General features: G+C 32.3%; 1 protein-coding gene across 4 annotated transcripts in view; it reads left to right on the forward strand.

The window, feature by feature from the left end:
* Sntg1 (syntrophin gamma 1) overlaps positions 1–22,754 on the forward strand; it is an 828,698-nt gene that overhangs the window by 709,698 nt on the left and 96,246 nt on the right. For all 4 annotated transcript variants that reach the window (XM_058574019.1, XM_058574018.1, XM_046428541.2 and 1 more), the window contains 2 exons: positions 17,417–17,533; positions 19,118–19,189. In XM_058574019.1, the coding sequence (XP_058430002.1) occupies positions 17,417–17,533; positions 19,118–19,189 (189 nt within the window). The remainder of the gene's footprint in view (positions 1–17,416; positions 17,534–19,117; positions 19,190–22,754) is intronic.

Raw genomic sequence — 22,754 nt, forward strand, 5'->3', positions numbered from 1 at the left:
TCTGAAATATCCGTAAATTGTGCCCAGAATTTGTTCTTCTATTTACATTTATAAATATTCATTTTTATTATTTTGTAATTTCTAGTTATCAAGTATAAGAGTCTAACTTAGTCACCTAATGTTTGAACATATTAAGCATGTATAAATTATAAGCATGTTTACATATTAAGAATGCATAAATTTTGTGCCAACAATGAAAAATTAATTTTAAAATCCTAATAGTTTTTAAGTCTGTACCTGATACATCCAAAGTCTGAATCCCTTATGTGCATGTGTCACTTTTCTCTCTTCTATTGGTTTTCTGAATTCTATTTTTGTCTACTTATATGGCTCATAAATATTGATTCATGAATAGACATGGTATATAAATATATGGAAATAATTTGTGTGTCTCAGTGATGCTATCTTCCTACAGAATTCACTTTTATTCCTGGAAAAATTAAATCATAAATACAATTGATCTTATCCCAATCAGGATGGAGTGCTTTTGAACTAGACTCCAGTCTTTATGAGGCATGACTTGACTCATTTTTATTGAGACATTTTATTCTTCTGATTTTTTTTTCTTGGAGGACGCTGAAATTGGGCATGTGCTACTTAACCCTTTGAAGCTGCTATCATAAGATGAAGGACTGCAGAAGGAGAACTTGGCAGTGAAGTTGACTCATCTCTGAGCTTTCCTTTGCAGTGGAAGCATGGTGCTTAAGTTTTTGTTGCCTTGGTAACATTGTCATGCTCTCTGAAAGATTTTTATCCTCCGTTTAAATTTTCTTTCCTGTTTTGTTCTTGGTCCCTGGGGGTAGAATTCATCAACAGCAAGCTGGTCCACCATTGTTCTATCTGGAAAATATGAAGAGCACAACAATTCTTTTTCTCTTTTAAGTCCCAGAAGAGTCTCATTATGGTTTCTTCTGTCTTAAGCAACAAACACTATTTTCGTTTTTACCCAGATTTATCAACTGCTGAGAATATAACATAATTATATGGGGATAAATATCAGTCCAAGCTAGAGACAGTGTCAACATCATATGAAGAGTGTGTATGGCATTGTGAGTTATTCCCCCCCTCCCCAACAAAAGACCTTCAAGATTCAGTAGGTTTGAGACAGGGACTATCAATTTGCATTTCTAGAAGTTACTGGTTATGCTGCTGAACCAGAAGCCACACTCTCAGAAGGTAAAATAAGCATACTGTCTGTCTTCACCTTGGCTGAAAAGAAATCACAAATTTTTGAATGTGTCTTCATAAAACCAAAGGTCTTAGTGAGTTATAAAAATGTTGTTGCTAGAATCAACATTTGCTTTACAGTTGCTCCAATTTTGTTATTGATTCTGAATATGATGTTACCTGCAATATTGATTTTATTTTATAAATCATCTCACATGCTCTCTTTCTTCCTTTTGTCCTCCAAAAACTGAGACTACATATACACATAGGATCATTAAAAAGTGTTTCCAATCTTAATCAAAATCCTATCAAGTTATGTTGCAGATATTGACGACTTATTCTAAGTTTATATGAAATGGTGAAAAGACTCAGAATAACCAACAAAATATTGAAGAACAAAGTTGGAGTGCTCACACGACCCAGCTTCAGGGGTTACTATTAACTACAGTAATCAAGAAAATGTGTTATCAGTGGTGCAACAGATAAATAGATCAATGGAAAAGAATGGAGAGATCAGAAATAGACCCACACAAATATGGTTAGCTAATCTTGAAAAATGAAAAGAAAAAGGCAACACAATAGAAAATAGTCTATTTAACGAATGGTGCCACAAAACTGAAACACTCCCAGGAAAAAACACAAATCTATATTCACACCTTGTATCCTTTACAAAAAGCAACTCAAAGTGTATAACTGACCTAAATGTAAAATGTGAAACTATGCAACTCCCAGAGGGAAACAAAGGAGAAAATCTAGGTATGAATGAATCTGGGTATGGTGATAACTTTTAAACACAAAAGCATGATCTATGAAGGAAATAATTTATAAACTGGACTTTTGTGAGAGAGAAATATTCATTTTCTGAGAGACATTGTCAGGAGAATGAGAATACAGGCTACAGATTGGGAGAAAACATTTTCAAAAAAAAATATATCTGATAAAGAACTGTTACCCCAAAATACAAAGTACTGGTATGAAGTAATAAGAAGGGTAATATCCTGATTAAAAACAGACTAAGTATCTGAATAGATACCTCACCAAAGAAAACAGACAGATGGCACTCTTGGAAGGGATAGGGATGTGGTCAGGCTGCGTGTTTGTGGAGGCAAGAGGTATGTGTGGACTGTAATATTCATTCAGTTTTACTGTGATTCCAAAAGGTCTCTGAAAACTAAAGTCTATTTTAAAATTTAAAAAATGTGGCTACAGATGTAGCTCAAAACTTAGAGAGCTTGTCTAGCATGTGTGAGGACCTGGTTTAGATTTTTAGCACTATAAAAGTAAATTAAAATTAAAAAAAGGAAAAAAAATGAAATAAATTGAAAATAATTGCTGCTGTCGTGTTACAGGTTTCACCTATCAGGTATGTTTTAAGACAATAACACATTAAAGTAGGCAAGCTTTCAAAGTATTTATCCCAAAATAGTAGGAAATGATTTCCTTTTAATTCAAGTTGTTTGTAAAATATCCCTTTTCTAGTATGCCTGTATTTGCCATTTTATACATTTTTTGAGATATCGTGATATGCTTTTTCTTTAGAACTATTATATGCTATAACATACTTAGAGAGAATTTATTAAAGGGTCTTATGTCTCTTTAACAATATAAATATATTACCTGAGTCTTAGAAAATATGAAAAATGAAAAGTACCTTTTGCATCTCTGCACAATTGAGAAGACCTCCTTTTTCTTGTTTGGCATAAAAATGAAAACAGAAATAAATGGTAAATGAAAAGATGAGTCTTTGGCTCAGAGGGTGTGACAAAATGACCCTTACAGATCTGATAATCCCATTTTTATTAGTTATATCTTTAGCTCATTCCCCAAAACTACACTCAGCTCAAAATAACAAAATTATATCTGATGATAATGTTTCTTAAATAATTACACAAGAGCCTTAATAGTTCTTCTTGAAGCAAATTATAGGGGCTGGAAGACAACAATTCAAATGTCATTCTTAAGAGTCTTAAATCTTTTCTATTCTGGATTATGTATCACGCAAGCCTTTTTAATTTTTTTGTCATTTCTGAAGAGCCATAATGAGAGAAGTTGTAAATTTCATCAAATTGAATAAAAACTATAACTGACTTAATTTAGAAATGATGATTATATGATATAATTCATACTAACTAATTTCATTCCATTGAAATGACCCCAGAATGTAAGGGCAATCTAACTATATTTGTCAGAATTTTCTCTTCCCAGGAAACTCACAGAACTGTGTGCTATTTTAAGGAAATGCTATTATAAAACATTTATTAATGATACATACCATATGCTATTTTAAACATGAGATTTTATAAAATATTATACATGTTGCCTTAGTTCAATTTTTGTTGCTGTAACAAATGTTCCAGGCTGGGAAATGTACAAAGGAAAGAGGTCTATTTAGCTTAGAGTTCTGAAAGAGGAAAGTTCAAAATCAGGAGGCTATATCTGTTTAAGTCCTCCTATTCTGTCTTCTTGTGGGAGATGATATCAAATCATAATAGAGGAAGGATGAGAATAGCTGAGAAAGTTAAACTTGCTTTTTAATAATCCAATCTGGGGGTTTAAATCCATTTTCATAAAATCTAAGGCACTCTCCCAATATGAGTCTTGATTCCTTCTGAGGGTGGAGTCTCCATGACCTAATTATCTCCCACTAGGCCCCACCTCTCAATATGGCTACCTTTGGGACCAAGCTTCCAGCACATTAATTTCTGGGAGAAAAATTATGTCCAGACCATGGCACATGTACAGAAAGTTAGTAAAACACAGATGTATAGTTTAATTATTTGAAAATCAAACCCCTGGTCACTACCAACCAGGTCAGGCAAAGCAGATTGCTAGTTGAGGTGTCCTCTCCCCACTGATTTTCCCCCAGGCACAACTGTCTAGCTCTCTTCTAAAGTAATCATTATACTAATAATTTAAGAAATAATGGCCTTGCTTTCCTATACATTTTTTTTCTTTTCCCAACCAAGAATGCATTTAAAATAACTGTAGCTCACTTTAATTAACTCATAAATATGTACTATTATAGGTCTGCTTCTTTCAATTAATGTAATGTTCTGTGGGATTTATACATGTTGTTACATAATTTCACTTGTATACTTTTATACCATAGTCCATTAATATATATATATCTGTAGAATATATATTGGTGGGTACACAATTTATTCCTATTTCTAAATACTCTGGCATAGTTGGGAATACTCAGTAAGATGCTGAGAACATTCTTGTATGTGTGCCCTCCTGCATTTGGGTACACAGTTGGGTTCAGTTTATATTACAGATGAAGTCTCCAGCTCCAACCTGCTGTGGAAGAGCTTTTACATTGCTACAATTCCCACAAACTTGGTAGTTTTTGTCTTTTTAATTGTAGCCATGTTGAAAGACATACAAAGAATATGCATGATGTTTTCCAGTTGGATCTTGTTGATGAGCACTTTGGCTGAATGTTTTCCAGAAGTCCAATAGTCAAAACACCTTTAAGGACAAGCAACATTAATACTATTGCCCATATTTCTACTAGCTTGTGTTTCTTTGTCATAGGTCATACTATTGTTTATCATCTTACTTTGAATTTTTATTATTTTTACTGTTTGTTTAGGGTTTTCAGTAACATAATTTCTCTTGAATAAAAATTTACACATTAAACATTAAATATTGCTTATAATTATATATTTGATGTATTTTCTGTAACTAGGTTCATTATATTACTTATAATTATATATTTGATGTATTTTCTATATCTAGATTCATTATCAACAAAAAATAATGACTTCATGTTTCTTCTAAACCTAATGACTTTCTTTTCTTTGTGCACCACATGGGCTAATACCTGAGATTGATCACTAGTGATGATAACAGGTGTGCCTATATGGTTATTGACCGTAAAGGAAAATTCAATAATTCAGAAAGTAAATTATTCTTGTTTTTTTTTTAAATACAAATAACATTATATAGAATAAGAAATTTTCTTATATTCCAAAATAACAAAATGCCTTATGAAAAATACACTGAATCTTACAAGACATTGTATTCAATTTTTATAATGTTTATAATCCTTCAATATCTTGTTTCTGTGAATTGTATTGATACCTTTAAATATACTTATATTACTGCATTTACTTGATTAATAATTTGAGAACTTTTTTCATTTAAAGAGTGATTAAAATGCAAAATTTCCTTCTAACAATGAAGATCCTTGTCAGCTTTGCAGTTAAGTTGGGGACTGAGCAGTCATTTGTTCTATTCTCTGGAGAATGTCATAAGTTTTCGTTTCATTTTTTAAACAATTAGTATAAACTGAAGTTGGATTCTCCGAGTTATCAAACTCTTTTTTTTTAATGTTTTACAGATAAAATTGCTCTAAGAATACTCATTTTTTAAGAAAATTCTTCCTACACACATTCTGATATTCTAAAACTTAATGTGCTTAATTAAAAATGTAAAAATAATTTGCAAAATGCTATGATAGTATTTAAATATAATTATAATAACTCTAGAATTTGACATAGTAGATATTAACAATTCAGTGTGTCTTACCATGCCTATTCATAATATCATTCTATTTATTTATTTATTTATTTATTTACTTACTTACTTACTTATATATAACAGCAGAATGCATTACAACTCTTATTACATATATGCAGCTCAATTTTTCATATCTCTGGTTGTATATATAGAATATTCACACCAATTTGTGTCTTCATACGTGTACTTTGGATAATAATGATCCTCACAGTCAACCATCATTAATTACCCCGTGCCCTCTCCCTTCCCCTCCAAACCATCTGCCCTATCTAGAGTCCGTCTATTCCTCCCATGCTCCCCCTCCCTATCCCATTATGAATCAGCTTCCTTATATCAAAGAAATCATTCAGCAATTGTTTTTTGGGGATTGGCTAACTTCACTTAAAATTATCTTCTCTAACTCCATCCATTTACCTGCAAATGTCATGATTTTATTCTCTTTTATTGCTGAGTAATATTCCATTGTGTATATATGCCACATTTTTTATCCATTCATCTATTGAAGGGCTTCTAGATTTGTTCCACAATTTAGCTATTGTGAATTGTGCTGCTATAAACATTGATGTGCTGTGTCCCTGTATATGCTGTTTCTAAGTCCTTTGGGTTTAGACCAAGGAGAGAGATTGCTGGGTCTAATGGTTGTTCCATTCCAAATTTTCCAATAAATCTCTATACTGCTTTCCTTATTGGCTGCACCAATTTGCAGTCCCACCAGTAGTGTATGAGTGTACCTTTTCCTCCCATCCTCGCCAACACTTTTTGTTGTTTGTCTTCATGATAGCTGCCATCCTGACCGGAGTGAGATGAAATCTTAGAGTGGTTTTGATTTGCATTTCTCTAATTGCTAGTGATGATGAACATTTTTTCATGTGTTTGTTGATTGATTGCACATCCTCTTCTGAGAAGTGTCTGTTCAGGTCCTTGGCCCATTTATTGATTGGGTTATTTGTTTTTTTGGTGTCTAGTTTTTTTGAGTCTTTATATACCATAGTGATTTCTACTCTATCTGATGTGTGAAGGGTAAAGATTTGCTCCCAAGATGTAGGCTCTCTATTCACCTCACAGATTGTTTCTTTTGCTGAGAAGAAACTTTTTAGTTTGGGTCCATCCCATTTTTTGACTCTTGATTTTAATTCTTGTGCCACAGGAGTCTTATTAAGGAAGTTGGGGCCTAATCCCATGTGATGAAGATTAGGGCTTGTTTTTTCTTCTGTTAGACTACGGGTCTCTGGTAGTATTCCTAAGTCCTTGATCCATTTTGAGTTAAGTTTTGTGCATGGTGAGAGAAGGGAGTTTAATTTCATTTTCTTGCATATGGATTTCCAGTTTTCCCAGCACTATTTGTTGAAGAGGATATCTTTTTTCAATGCGTGTTCTTGGCACTTTTGTCTACTATAAGATAATTGTAGTTTCGTGAGTTAGTCTCTGTGTCCTCTATTCTGTACCATTGGACTACCAGTCTGTTTTGGTTTCAATACCATGCTGTTTGTGTTAATATTGCTCTGTAGTATAGTTTAAGATCTGGTATACTGATGCCACATGCTTCACTTTAGCTATTCTGGGTCTCTTATTTTTCCAGATGAATTTCATGATTGCTTTTTCTATTTCTATGAGGAATGCCATTGGGATTTTGATCAGAATTGCATTAAATCTGTATAGTGATTTTGGTAGTATGGTCATTTTGATAATATTAATTCTGCCTATACAAGAGAAAGATAGATCTTTCCATCTTCTAAGGTCTTCTTTGATTTCTCTCTTTAGGGTTCTGTAATTTTTATTATATAGATCTTTCCCCTTTTTCATTAAGATGATCCCCAAGTTGTTTTGTTTTGTTTTGAGGCTATTGAGAATAGGGTAGTTTTCCTCATTTCCCTTTCTGAGGATTTGTCACTAATATACAGAAATGCCTTTGATTTATGGGTGTTGATTTTATATCCTGATACATTGCTGAATTCATTTACTAGTTCTAGAAGTTTTCTGGTGGAACCTTTAGAATCTTCTAGGTATAGAATCATATCATCAGCAAATAGTGCCAATTTGAGTTCTTCTTTTCCTGTGTGTTTCCCTTTAATTTCTTTCATCTGTCTAATTGCTCTGGCCAGTGTTTCAAGAACTATGCTAAACAGAAGTGGTGAAAGAGGGCATCCCTGTCTTGTTCCAGTTTTTAGAGGGAATACTTTCAATTTTTCTCCATTTAGAATGATGTTGGCATGGGGCTTAGCATAGATAGCCTTTATGATGTTGAGATATGTTCCTGTTATCCTTAGTTTTTCTATTATTTTGAAAATAAAGGGGTGCTGTATTTTGTCAAATATTTTTTTCTGCATCTATTGAGATGATCATATGATTCTTATCTTTAAGTCTATTGATTTTGTGAATCACATTTTTGATTTCCTTATGTTGGCCCAACCTTGCATCTCTGGAAATGAAACCTACTTGATTATTGTGCATGATCTTTTTAATATGTTTTTGTATGTGATTTGCCAGAATTTTATTGAGAATTTCTGCATCTATGTTAATTAGAGATTTTGGTCTGACGTTTTCTTTCTTTGATGTGACTTTGGCTGTTTTTGGGATCAGGGTGATATTGGCCTCATAGAATGAGTCTGGAAGTGCTGCCTTTTTCTTTATTTCGTGAAATAAATTGGAAAGTATTGGTATTAGTTCTTCTTTAAAGGTCTTGTAGAACTCAGCTGTGTTTCCATCTGGTCCTGGGCTTTTCTTGGTTGGTAGACTTTTGATGGCATTTGCCATTTCATCACTTGAAATTGATATGTATAAATTGTGTATATCATCCTGATTCAATGTGGGCAAATTATATGACTATAAAAATTTGTTGATGCCTTCAATATTTTCTATTTTATTGAAGTACAGGTTTTCAAAATAACTTCTAATTATCTTCTGTGTTTATGTGGTGTCTGTTATGATATTTCCTTTTCATCATGTATGTTAGTGATTTGAGTTTTCTCTCTCCTTCTCTTCATTAGCATGGCTAAGAGTTTGTCAATTTTATTTACTTTTCCAAAGAACCAACTTTTTCTTCTGTCAATTTTTTAATTGTTTCTTTTGTTTCAATTTCATTGATTTCAGCTCTGATTTTAATTATTTCCTGTCTTTTGCTTTTGGTGTTGATTTGTTCTTCTTTTCCTAGGGCTTTGAGATGTATTGTTAGGTCATTTATTTGTTGACTTTTTTTTTCTTTTAAGGAATGAACTCCATGCAATGAACTTTTCTCTTAGAACTGCTTTCATACTGTTCCAGAGATTTTTGTATGCTGTATCTGTGTTCTCATTTACCTTTACAAACTTTATAATATCCTCCTTGATGTCTTTTCTAACCAATTGTTCATTCAGAAACATATTATTTAGTGTCCATGTGTTGGAATGGATTTTATTTCTTCTTTTATCATTGATTTATAATTTCATTCCATTATGGTCTGATAAAATTCAGAGTAGAATCTCTACTTTTTTATATTTGCTAAGAGTTGCTTCGTGGCATAATATATGGTCTATTTTAGAGAATGATCCATGTGCTGCTGAGAAGAAAGTATATTGTCTCGTTGAAGGTTGGAATATTCTATATATGTCAGTTAAGTCTAAGTTGTTGCTTGTGTTATTGAGTTCTATAGTTTCTTTGTTCAGCTATCTAGTGATGAAAGAGGTATGTTAAAGCCAACCAAAATTATTGTGTTTTGGTCTATTTGACTCTTGAAGTTGAGAAGAGTTTGTTTGATGAACATAGCTGCTCCATTGTTTGGGGCATATATATTTATAATTGTTAAGTCTTGTTGGTGTATGATTCCCTTGAGCAGTATGTAGTGTCCTTCTTTATTCTTTTTGATTGACTTTAGTTTGAAGTCTACTTTATTTGATATGAAGATGGAAACCCCTGCTTGCTTCCACAGACCATGTGAGTGGTATGATTTTTTCCAACACTTCACCTTCAGTCTGTAAATATCTTTTTCTACGAGATGAGTCTCTTGGAGGCAGCATATTGTTGGGTCATTTTTTTAATCCAACCTGCTAATCTATGTCTTTTGATTAATGAGTTTAGTCCATTAACATCCAGAGTTATTATTAGGACATGATTTGTATTCCCAGCCATTTTTGTTTACTATTGGTATTTAACATAACTTGGTTTCTCTTCTGGTTAGACTTTCCTTTAATGTAATCCTTCCCTCTGCTGATTTTCATCATTGTTTTTCATTTCCTCTTCTTGAAGTACTTTGCTGAGGATGTTCTACAGTGCAGGCTTTCTAGTTCTAAATTTTTTTAACTTTTGTTTTTCATGGAAGGTTTTTATTTCATCATCAAATCTAAAACTTAGTTTTTCCGGATATAAGATTCTTGGTTGACATCCATTTTCTTTCAGAGCTTGGTATATGTTGTTCCATGATCTCCTGGCTTTGAGGGTCTGGGTTGAAAAATCTGCTGAGATAAGAACTGGTCTCCTTCTATATGTGATCTGATTCCTCTTTCTTGGGGCTTTTAAGATTCCCTCCTTATTCTCTATGCTAGGCATTTTCATTATAATGTGCCTTGGTGTAGATCTGTTGTAATTTTGTACATTTGGTGTCCTGTAAACCTCTTGTATTTGGTTTTCCAATTTGTTCTTCATGCTTAGGAAATTTTCTGATATTATCTCATTGAAGAGATTGTGCATTCCTTTGGTTTGACATTCTGTGCCTTCTTCTATCCCAATAACTCTTATATTTGGTCTTTTGATGCTGTCCCATAATTCTTGAATGTTCTATTCATGGTTTCTAACTTTCTTCACTGTGTGATCAACTTTATTTTCTAGATTGTAAACTTTGTCTTCATTATCTGATGTTCTTTCTTCCAAGTTATCTAGTCTGTTGGTTATGCTTTCTTTTGAGTTTTTAATTTGATTTAGTGTATCCTTCATTTCAAGAATTTCTGACTTTTTTCCCAGGGTTTCTATCTCTTTCTTGAAGTAATCTTTTGCTACCTGTATTTGCTCTCTTATCTCATTGTTGGAGTGATCAATTTTTCTTGTATTTGCTCATTTAGGTCATTCTTTAATTCACAGATCATTTTAATTATGAGCCTTCTGAACTCCTTCTCTGACATTTCCTCAACTTTCCTGCCCATAGGTTCTGTTACTATAATGTCTTTGTTTGTTTGGGGCATTTTCCTCCCTTGTTTTCTCATATTGTCTATGTGTCTTCCTTTCTTGCAGTGTGGATCTGAGATATTACAGTTTCTTCCCTATATTTTTGTAGTACCTGTGCAGATTGTCTGTACCACATCTTGATGTTGGGCTTCCAGACCCTGCTGGTGTCCCTCAGTGGATGCTATTGCATCCTGGATCTGGGACTTGAGTAAGTTGGAGTGGGTAGATCTGGGCCACCGGGGTTGACCTCCCAGTGGTTGTCTGCTGGTCAAAGGAGGCAGCCCTGCACCAGAGGCTAGGCTCTGGTGAGTGTCTGCCCTGCCCTGAAAAGGGATGGACCTGTGCACCCTGGCCCTACAGAGGCTGGTGTGAGTGTATCTGAACAGCTGGGCTTGACCTCCCACCAATATTATTTTCTTTAAATAATTATTTTTGCTTTTGTTGAATACCTTCTATTTACTCATTAAGGTCTGTACCTACTTTCTTTTTTTTCTTTCTTTTTTAACTTTGTTTTGGGTTTTCTTTCTATCCCTCATTCTCTTTTCCTAAACTCTAACTTATTGATTTGCATCCCTAAGTTATGGATTTTTCAGACACATTGAATGCATGCATATAGGCTATAAAATTCTAAGAATATGTTTTGTTGAATCCCTGAAGTTCAATATGTCACATTTTATGATCTTTTTGGTTTAGAACTATTTTCTAACATCATTTGTGATTTCTTCTGTGACATTATAAGTGTTTGTATAACACATATATCATATGTTGCTGAAATTTTTAACTATTTGGGCAGGGGAGGTTATTCTTGTTGCTTGCTAATTCTACTTAGAACACAAATTATTTCAATGCTAAAACTTACCTGATACATGTTTTATTATCCAATTACAATAATATGATTATATATATATATATATATATATATATATATATATATATATATATATATATATATAAAATAGTTTCCAGTGTACTCAAAAATAATTTGTTCTCAGTTTTTTGTTGGAAACCTGGTATCTTAAGCATAAGAAACTAGGCAGTCTTAATTAGATTGTTAAATACTTTCATTCTTTAGTGTATTTTTTTACTTTTAGTAGTTACTCAGTAAACGGTGCTAAATCCCTTCTATGATTATGCATTTGTCTATTTATTTTGTTGTTCTGTTGCATTTTGATTTATATGTTTTAAACGGATGTTATCAGACATATTAAATCTAAATATCACTATTTTTTCATAGATATGATACTTCAGCTTTATGATATATTCCCTTTTATTTCTGGAAATGATTCTTGCCTTAATTCTATATCCTAATGTTACAGACCAGTTTATATGGAGCTTGTATTCTTTTGGTGTACGTTTGCCCATTCTTCTTTTTAACAACTTTCTATACTCTTATAATTTATGTGTTCCTTATAGAGACAGGAAAAAGTTTTGTCATGATGTTTTTGCTTTACATAATTTACTTATTTATTTATTTAGTGCACAGTGAAAATATTTATCAAAGAAAATTTATTCCTCATTTACTTGTAGTATAATTAATATCTTGTATTGGTTTCATTCTGCTACCTGAGTATGCATTTGCCACTTTTCCAACACTTCTGCTTCTTTTTACCCCCTCTGCTTTCTTTTAGATTGACTACTATTGTCTAATATTTGTGGTATTTTTCCCTCTGTTCATTTGGATGTCTTACACTTTTCACAGAAGTGCTTCCCTTTGTAGTTACACTAGAGATGACAATATTGGCTGAAGTTTTCACATTACAGTGGTTCCCATTATGTATTTTAGGGACTGTTGGAAGTTCTTCAGTATTTTACCTGCAATGTCAAAATTATTTTCATATAACGTAGATGATATGTGTATTTTGTCTCAGAAGTGTAGAGTGTTTTTGTACTAGAACCTTAATGATATTTGTTATCACCAGAAATTTGAATTGCACACATACCTAAGAAATTGTTTTCTATTGAAGCAAACATTAATGTAAGCAATGCACTTATTTTGCTAATTATTCTGAGAATTTTTCCTCATAAACTATGTCATCTGCATTAGATATATGGGTTTATTTTTTTAATGGAAAAACATATGCTTTAACTACTAGTTTTATTTTAGTATGGCAAAGAGTAAAAAAATATACCCACTTTGTTTTGAAAAAAAATCCTTATACTCCCCACAAGTTTTAAGAATGTTAAGGGGTACTTACTCCAAAAACTTTCAATACTATTGACTTACTCTTCTATACTTTTTCACAAAGAAACTAATTTGGCAATTACCTTTTTATTGAAATACTTTTTTTAGAGATTTTAAAATTAATCCTTGACTACCCAAATATGTTGTTAAATATTTAAATCATCTTCCAATACAGGTCAAGGAAATAAGATGAGCTCAACAAAACTTCTTGAATATTTTGTTTTTGTCATAAGCAATATTGTTATAATCAATAATAAATCAACACAAAAATTATTAATCATTCAACTCCTTCTTCTCTCCTGCATTTTTTAAAAAAATCTCCCTCTTTAAAGAATCTACTATAATTATTCTTTCACTATTGATTTTCATTACTTTAACTCCACATAGTATAAATGTCTGAATTTTATTTTAAAAGATAATTTTGCTGTGTGTAGAACTCTAAATTTGCTTTCATTTTTCTTCTTCTTTCTTTCCAAACCAAACCGAATCCAGCTTTATTAAAGATACTTTTCATACATAATCATGGTATTTAAGGCAGAACATGGGCAGACAATTTTTAACAGTATACAACAACATTTAAATTCTCTTCATGAATAGAGTACCAAAATCAGAAAGCCATTATAAAACCCAATGAATTCTTCATTCAATGCTCTGAATAGTGAAAGTTTAGAATGAGGGTTGATATTTCACATTTGGAAGTTGTTTAACATCTTTTCACAAGCCCACCATTTCAGGAAATGAAATGAAAATGGCAAAAATTATTAATCTGAAAATTCATAATCTAGAAAATGAACTGCTGGTTTTCTGAGGGACAATATCTCAGTGATGTCACTGCAAAATCCAGATTCCCCAACACACTGACAAAACCAATTTTTGGGAGTCAGGTCCCAACAGGTCTGAGTTTAGGGGAGTTAAGTCTATGCTGATGGCAGAGAGGGAGAGGAAGACATAAAGATAAATTTGAGTTTTTACATACCACAAGGTGTTTGTGCCAAGGTGGCTATGTGTGCCAACATCTTGGGAGCCAAGACTAGAAAAACTAGCAGGGAAAAGTGTTTTGCCTACAGTAATCCAGCTTTGGAGACATTCTATTTATGATGTGTTTTAGGACTGGAATTGTTTGTGTTCCAGGGCTGGAGTGTGTCTCAGTGGTAGAGCACTTGTCTGGCACGTGTGAAGCCCTGAGTTCGATCCTCACTTCTGCACCACATATAAAAAAATAAATAAAGTTTAAAAATCCATTGACAATTTTAAAATATTTTTTTTAAAAAGTTTGTGTTCCATAATATTCTGGATTTTTTTTTGAGAAATCATTTATACAACTATTTATTTCTCCTTTAAGGTAATATTTCGACTTGACTTTAATGTGTCCTTTGTTTTTGATTTTCTGAACACTCATGATAAAGAGCCTAGGCCAGATTACATTATCAGTAGATTGACCCCATTTTGTATATTTGGGAATATATATTCATTATTTTAGTGAGATTTTTTTTTATTGCTGTGACCAAAAGACCTGACAAGAAAAATTAGAGAAGAAAAAGTCTATTTGGGGACTCATGGCTTTGAAGTTCTCAGGCACAGGCAGCCAGTTCCATTCCTTGGGCCTTGAGGAGAGGCAGAGCATCATAGCAGAAGGGTGTGGCAGAGGACAGTGGGTTTGGAGATGGCCACTAAGGAGCAGAAAAAGAACTCTTCTCATCAACCACAAAATATAAACCCCAAAGACATGCCCTGGTTGACCTCCCTCCCCCAGCCACACCCTATGCCTACAGCTACCACCCAGATGAACTTTGGGGAGACACCTAATATTTAAACTATAACACTCATCATTTCTTAACTTTTATCCACTTTTCTAAATTCTCTCTGCTTGAGACTCATATTGCAAATATTCATATTTCTCATTGTAACACTTTTCCCTCTTACTCTTTTCTCTTTTTCCCAAACTTTGTCACTCCAAGTCATTGTTCCAAAAATGTTTTACTAAGCTATCATTTAATTCACTAATTCTTTCTTTATCTGCTTCTAATCTGTTGTTAATCATTTATATATATATATATATATATATATATATATATATATATATCCCAAATTTACAATACATTTTCCTGATTTCTAATTAGAATATTTTATAACTTGTTTTTTCCTATGTTCTCTGGTATAAGATCAAATTTCTATCTTATCTTCCTGCATATAGCAAGAAAAATTAAGTTGAATTAGATTGTCTTGTCTATATTAGATTGTCTATGACAGACAATCTAATATCTGAAATTACTGGGTGCTGTTATATATCTGGTTGTTCCTACCTGACCTTTGCGATGTTTTATTTCTTTATATTCTTGGGGTCTTGGTCATATTCCAGGAAAGTTTTTATGAAAATATATTGAAACATAATTATACTATCAACATCCTGAGAAGAATTCAAATTCTTTAGTTGGGAGCTGGGAGGATGAAGGATGGTCATCACAAACCTCTGCAAATTTGACATTTTCCAGGTTATCTGAGTCCCTTGAACCTGGTCCTAGTCTTTTCAATGGTTTATGACTTCTACCTTGGTATTGTTGTAAGGATGCTAGCATTTAGATCTCAAATTAAAGCACGGTGTGTTTGCTTAGGCCTACAAAGCTGGAGAACCCTAGACTTTAACAATTTACCTCTCAGCTCATGAGGTTGACTAAGGCAGCTTCATCTCTTATGTGATATTTCCATATTGAAAGTGCCCAGATGGTTAAAATTGACCTCATGTGTGGATTCATGATTAATCTTTCTCAATCTTACTATTACTGGGAATTTTTCTCCTTATTTTAATTCATTACAAAATACCTAGCATTTTAAGCATAGTATTTTCCAAACCAACTTTCGTTGGTGAGTTATCTGAATCTCTTAATACACAAGTACCAGAAATGGAAATTAATCATATCTTTCATGATGACTGTTAGTCTAACATATTAAAATATTAATTTAATTAATTAGTTTAGTCTTTTTTTTCTTTATTGGATGGTCAGCTAGTAAGTTTACTCTTCTAAAATTCTGATGTTATCCCATAAGTATGCCTTTTGCAAGTAATGCAAAATGCTGTGTAAGTAATACACAATAAATAATTATTGTACCTGTTTTTTATTATATTATTATGAACCATATGAATAGCTTCATTACAAAATAAATTTTAGAGCATGCATTAGAATTATTAGAAAACATAATGAAATTTAAAATGTGAGGGTCTTGGACTAAATTCCTATTGTAACTGTAACAGGTTTTATTTCCTTTGTAAGCTATTTGGTTTATATAATAATTCCTTACTTTGTAAAGTAAGGAATTTTATATTTCAGAGTTTTATTATAATGCAGACTTATGTAACTAGAAAATCCAGTTATTTTAGAGAGTAAATACAATGTAATGGAAAGAAGATGCAATCTATGAATAAACAAAAATTTTATTTCAGCTTTGTTGTAAGTCAGTTATCATTAGTAATACTGTATAACATACCATCCCAAAAGTAGGCAGGATAGAATAACTGATAGCTTGGTGTTATCCTGTAGGCTGGAGTTGGCTGGGCATGTTTCCACACTGTGTATTGGGCTCCGTTCTGACCTGCTGTTTTCTATCTTTTGTATGTATTTTCTGTTCTAATGAGAGAAGCACAATATACTAAGCTCAACTGTACATTTCTCAATTAATATCCTATTGATTATAACAGGTATTGTAACATAAAATGAAATTCTAGTGAGAAGAATAAACTCTACCAACCATCAAAACAAAGTGAATTATATGTGCTGGGAAGTATAACTTCCCATATAGAGTTGTGCTAAGAAAGACAAATAAAATGTCTTATGAACACATTGTCAGTAATGTAATATTTATTTAATAAATGTGTAGGTATTTGTTTGAGCCAATGACAATTCAATAATGGAAAGATAAAAATGATCAATATCACACCACTTTCTTTTGGAAACTGACCTACCTATGTTTAAGAGTTAGAGGTGAAGATTGATGTCAGTGCCATCTGAGGTATGAACAATGCTAACACATTCTGTATTCATCTAAACTCAATGATTAGAATGAATCCCTCCCACAGGGCTCATGTGAAGCCTCCTTCTTGCAGTATCATGACACAGTATATCTCTGACTTTCCTCCTTGACTCACTTATTTTGAATTGAGAACTCATTTGCATACAATAAAATGACACTAATTGTAAAACCAATGAATGAGCCAATGGACTCTTAGAAATAATTTTTTTTTTAATCGTAGGAACTGGTAGAAAAGTGGAATATATAATTCATGGCAGGTTTTCTTGAATAAATAAGCACTTGATAAGGGATGATATTATAAACTCATCAAAGGTCCACATTCTCTTATTTAAGGTGAATACAAAGAGCTCTTTGGACAGTCACTTGTATTTAATTTCCTTGTAGATTGTCTACATGGGCTGGTGTGAAGCACGGGAGCAGGACCCACTCCAAGACCGTGTGTACTCCCCGACTTTTCTAGCTCTGAGGGGCTCATGTCTGTACAAGTTTCCAGCACCTCCGGTAAGTGCCTTCATCCAAAATTATGGGTTCCCCAATCTTGCCACAACAGAGTGACATCATCTGAATGATACCAAGTAAAATACTACTGGTGTATTTTGAAAATAAGATACTGGAAAGAATACAAACCAACCCAAAAGTTCCTGAAATAGCCTGCTAAGTATATACATTATTGCATTAAATATTAGTTTTCTAAACCCTGAAAAATTTGAAAGATGTCTCTGTTTACATATTAAATGTGATAAATAATGAATAAAATCCTAATGCTGATTAAAAAATCCAATAAAGCATCAATAACATTTTAAAATATATTTCCAAGCTATTTGACTGTATTTTGTTTATCAAACACACATTTAAAAAATTAATGTATTAAAAATGAATGAAAGTGAAGTGATTTTAAAGGTTCTTTATATATTAACCAACACTCATATTATTAATCTTGTATTCCCAAAGAGACTTTTAAAAAAGAGCCCATTTAATATACTTGGCATAAACAAATAAGCACTTTGTAAATGCAAAGGTAAACATTGTTACAGTCATGTAGGAGGAACACATTATCTATCAAAGCTGAGTCAGGGTTTTACTAACAATAAGTTTTCAATTTATTATTAACAAGTAAAAGTGGGCAAACCTCAGAATGGTCCAAGTCAGTGCTTAGTCTATCTCAACTTAGTGAAACTTCTGTAGTGTTAAAAGTTTAAGTTAGAATGTTTTGTCCTTGATAAAAATCAAAATACAAAAAAAAAATCAAAATAAATTCTGGTGAGCTATCAGTTATGACTGTCAAAGTTTGTTTTTATAGATATTCCCAAATCAAATATATGGCATTTTTGATAATCTATATTCTATACTCTGGGATTTATACTAAATATGTGTGAATATCTATTGTATGGAATACCTATTGCTTTGGAAACATGTACTTTATAGAAAAAGAGACATTCAATAAATATTTATTGAATATAAATACTAAATGCCAGCCCAATTACTTTCAGATCAAATAATACAGAGTATCTGGGAATTCTCAAATGTGACATGCAAATATTTAGAATGTTTCTCCATGAAATTCAAAGTTCAGAAACACACACACACACAAACATTTATATTTTTGCTACCATCCTAACTGAATAATCTTATGATTAGACAGACAAATCTATGTCAAACATAAATAAGCATATCAATTTCTTCTTAGTGCTGATGTTTTCATAGTATCCTAAGCCATCTTGAAAGAACCTCTAACATAAATCATGCCTTTTAAAAATTGAATTTGGTGATGGCAAACCAAGAAAAAAATTGTATATGTGTAATATAAATACTTAATGTAGAGAATATACACATTATTGATAAGATGAAAAACTTTGAGTAAATGGAAATTGTTGCATATAACATAAAAAGTTATTTGGAAAAGGAAGAGAGTAGTGATAAATCAAAATTATATAAGGAAACCTTCTGAAAACAACTTCCTAAATAGAGAGGCTAAAAGATCTGTGAAAGTTTCACTTATCATGGACCATTTTGTGCAAATTAAATAAAGAGGGAATAGAAGCTCTCTTTAAAAAAAAGTGACTTTTTTTTTCTCATATTTTAAAGGTGACTACCTGGGACTGGACTCGAGCAGAGAAAACATTCTCAGTTTATGAGATTATGTGCAAGGTTCTCAAGGTATGAGCAATAAGTAGTAGTTCTTTTAATGGTGCTTCCTCAGAAAATGGTGGTTCTGGTGCTCATAGTTACTTTCTGAAAATGAGCAATCCAGAGATATAAATTAAAGACAATATTGAGACAAAGAAAACAAAGTGTGTATGTATACAGAAAATACAGAAGGCAGAAAAATATACAGAGAATTATGCAGAATAACACACAATCATATATTGTACTTCCTCAGTTGGAGATGGAACAAAGAGATGCTTTGTAGCAGTCCATCCAGGAAAAGCAGAGAGTTGAATTAGCTGGGATCAAACCCAGGGCTTTGCACACGCTAGGCAAGAGCTCTGTCCTGGAGCTACACCAGCAGTTCATGCATAAATTTATTTTGAGACAGGGTCTTGCAACCTGCCCCGCTTGGCCTTGAACTTTCAATTCTCCTACAGTAACATCCCTCCCTTATAACTGGGATTGTACTGTGCACCATCAGGCACAGCTTGTTTGTATTTTTTATGTTAGTATCTGACTAACTCTCTGAGTATCTGAAAAAGCTTACAGTTACCACAAATCAATTATGTTTTTAAGTGAAATACAAGATTATTGCAATAATAGGTCTAAGAATTCTATAAAATTCCCAATGATTTCTGCAATTTTTATGAGTTAAAATAGGAATAAATTAAAGAATAAAGAATTTCAGTTTCTTTATTTTTAGAAACTATTTTATTGGATATTTTTAAAGTCTATAACCTGACATAGGAGATGCACGTATGTATTGAAAAATTTACATCTATAATGTGGCTTAGCAATTTATTTAGGGTTTTGTACCAAGGTCAGCTAAAATCTACTCACTTATCATGATTCTGATATACATTATGATTTTATTAACTAGAGACCTAGACTTGTCCACTCTATATATTTGCTACTTTGTATCCTCTGATTTATATATCCCCATTTATGCCTACTTCCTATCCTTGGTAAACACTATCTTGTTATCTATTTCTGCATATTTAAATCATTGTTTTGGGACTTTTTAATTTCAGATTCCACATATAAGTTTGCTCATGAATTTTTTTGAGTCTGTCTTTCACTTAGCATAATATCCATTAAACTCATTGATGCTTTACCACACAGAACCTCATTTTTCAGAGGTAAATAACATTCCAGTTTAAAAATGTGCCAGTTTCTTTATCCATTTGTGTATCAACAGATTGTTGATACTTGAGTTTCTTCACATCTTGGGTGTTGATAAACATGGGAGTGAAGCTATCTTTATCAGATAGTGGTTATATTACTTTTAGTTATATGCACAAAGTGAGATTGATATGAGGTAGTTCTAATTTTACTTTTTTTTTTTTTTGGATACCCATACTATTCTACTTAATGACTGTACCAATCTCAGTTGCCACCAGCTATGTAAAGAGTGCCCTTTCTTCCATACCTCACTATTTGTTTTATTTTGGCTATTTGATAATAGCCATCTTAATAGGTATGAAGTGAACTTTTGTAGTGATTTTGATTTGCATGTTTCTGATCATTAATGATGTCGAGCACTATTTCATATATTTCTAGCTATTTTTATGGCTTTTCCTAGAAATGACTATTTAAGTTTTTTCCCATTTTTTAAAATTTTATTTTTCTTTATTGACACTTGCTATTCATACATAATTATGAGGTATATAATGGTAATTTAATGCATGTCACAATGTGTAATAGTAAAATTAGGGTATAAAGCCTCTCCGTGTCTTCAAACTGTAATTGCTTTTATGTGTTGAGACTTTTCCTTTCTTTGAGATATGTTAGGCTAATTTCTGGTCTCCAACTGTGTTTTGCTGCCCCTTGATTACATTCCTTCCATCCCTCTCAGCTTTGGCTTCTCAGTCTCTAGTGACCACTGTTCCATTCTTCTAAGGTAGACAGAATACATGGTTATTTGTCTTTCTGTGTCTGACTAATTTCACTTAGTGTAGGGATCTACAGTGGCTTATTTTACCAATGTTTCCTTTTTTTTTTGTTGTTTGTTTGTAATGTTGACCTGTATGATTTCTTTACAAATGCTTCATATTAGCCCCTTCTTAGATACCGGCTATAGAAACATTCCTTCCCAATCCATAGCTTGCCATTTAATTTTGTTGATTGCTTCCTTTACTGTGGAGAAGCTTTAGTTTTTTGTGGTCCCCTTCATTGATTTTGACTTTTGTGGTCTGCATTTTTGATGTAATATCTTTAAAAATCACCATGGCCAATATCCAGAAGTCTTCCCCTTATGTTCTCTTTTGCACATTTGATACTTTCTGGTCTTATATTTAGATATTTTATGCATTTGTGAGTTGAGCTCTGTGCATAGTATAAGAAAGGAACCAATTTTATTGATTGATTGATTTAGATGTGAGAATCCAATTTTCCTAGCACCATTTACTGGGTAAATCATCCTTGGCTCATTGTACCTTTTGTGTGCCCTTGTCAAACCTTAGTTGGCAATGTGTGTTTTGGGTCTTACTTCTGGTCTCTCTTTTCTGTTCCACTGGACTAATTGTTTTTTTTTTTTTTTTTCATACCAATACCGTATTATTTCAATGACAGTGGCTTTGTAATATAATTTAAAATCAAGGAGTGTGGTCTCTAACACTGATTTTTTTATCATAATTACTTAGATCATTTGGAATTTATTATTATTACATATGAAAGTTAAGATTATATTTCCTTTTAATGTGAAGAATGCGAACAGAAATTGTTAAGGATTACATTGAATATGTATGTGGCCTTGTGTAGTATGAGTATTGAATAATATTAATTCTCGTTCAGGAGTATTGAACATGTTTCCACTAATTTATCTTTTCTTCAATGTATTTAATTTCTGAGGAGTGTATTTCTTCACTTTCATTTTTTAATTTACTTATTTGAATCTTTTTTCATAGTTAGACTAATTAATTAAGGAGTTGACAGTTTGGATTGATTAATTGGATTGTTTCTTCCTATGAGTTTTCTGTCCTCTATTTGGTTTATTTATATTCAAAATGTCATTATCTTCTTCTTTCAACTAATTTTGCATTTAGTTTGCTCTAATTATTTTAGTTTCTTGAAGCATAATGATAAACTATTTATTTAGGGTCTCTTCTTTTGAATAAAGGCATTTATTCCTATAAAATTACTCCTTATCATGGTTTTTGCTGCATCTCACAAGTTTGAGTATGCTATGCTTTCATTGTTATATGTCTCAAGATAATTTTCTGTTTTTCTTTTTATTTCTTCTTTGGCACATTGGATGTTCTTGGGCATGTCATTTAGCGTCCTAATATTGGATAATTTCCCAAAGATTGTCCTGTTAGTATATCTGCTTTTATAGCATTTTGGTCTGACATGATTGCAGATATGATTTTTAATCCTTTTAAATTTGTTAAAGCATGTCTTATAGACTGGCATATGATTTATCTTGGGGAATGTTCCATGTGCATTGGTGGAAAAGGTGTGCTCTGCTGCTATTGGATGAAGACTTCTGCATATATTAAGTCCATTTGATCAGAAAGACAATTTGAATTCTGTATTTTCTTATTAATTTTCTATCTAGATATATCCATTATTCAAT

Source organism: Marmota monax, unplaced genomic scaffold (genome assembly GCF_021218885.2).
Source record: "Marmota monax isolate L192 unplaced genomic scaffold, Marmota_monax_Labrador192_F-V1.1 WCK01_AAM20220418_F8-fsc00044, whole genome shotgun sequence".
NCBI classification, from domain to species: Eukaryota; Metazoa; Chordata; class Mammalia; order Rodentia; family Sciuridae; genus Marmota; species Marmota monax.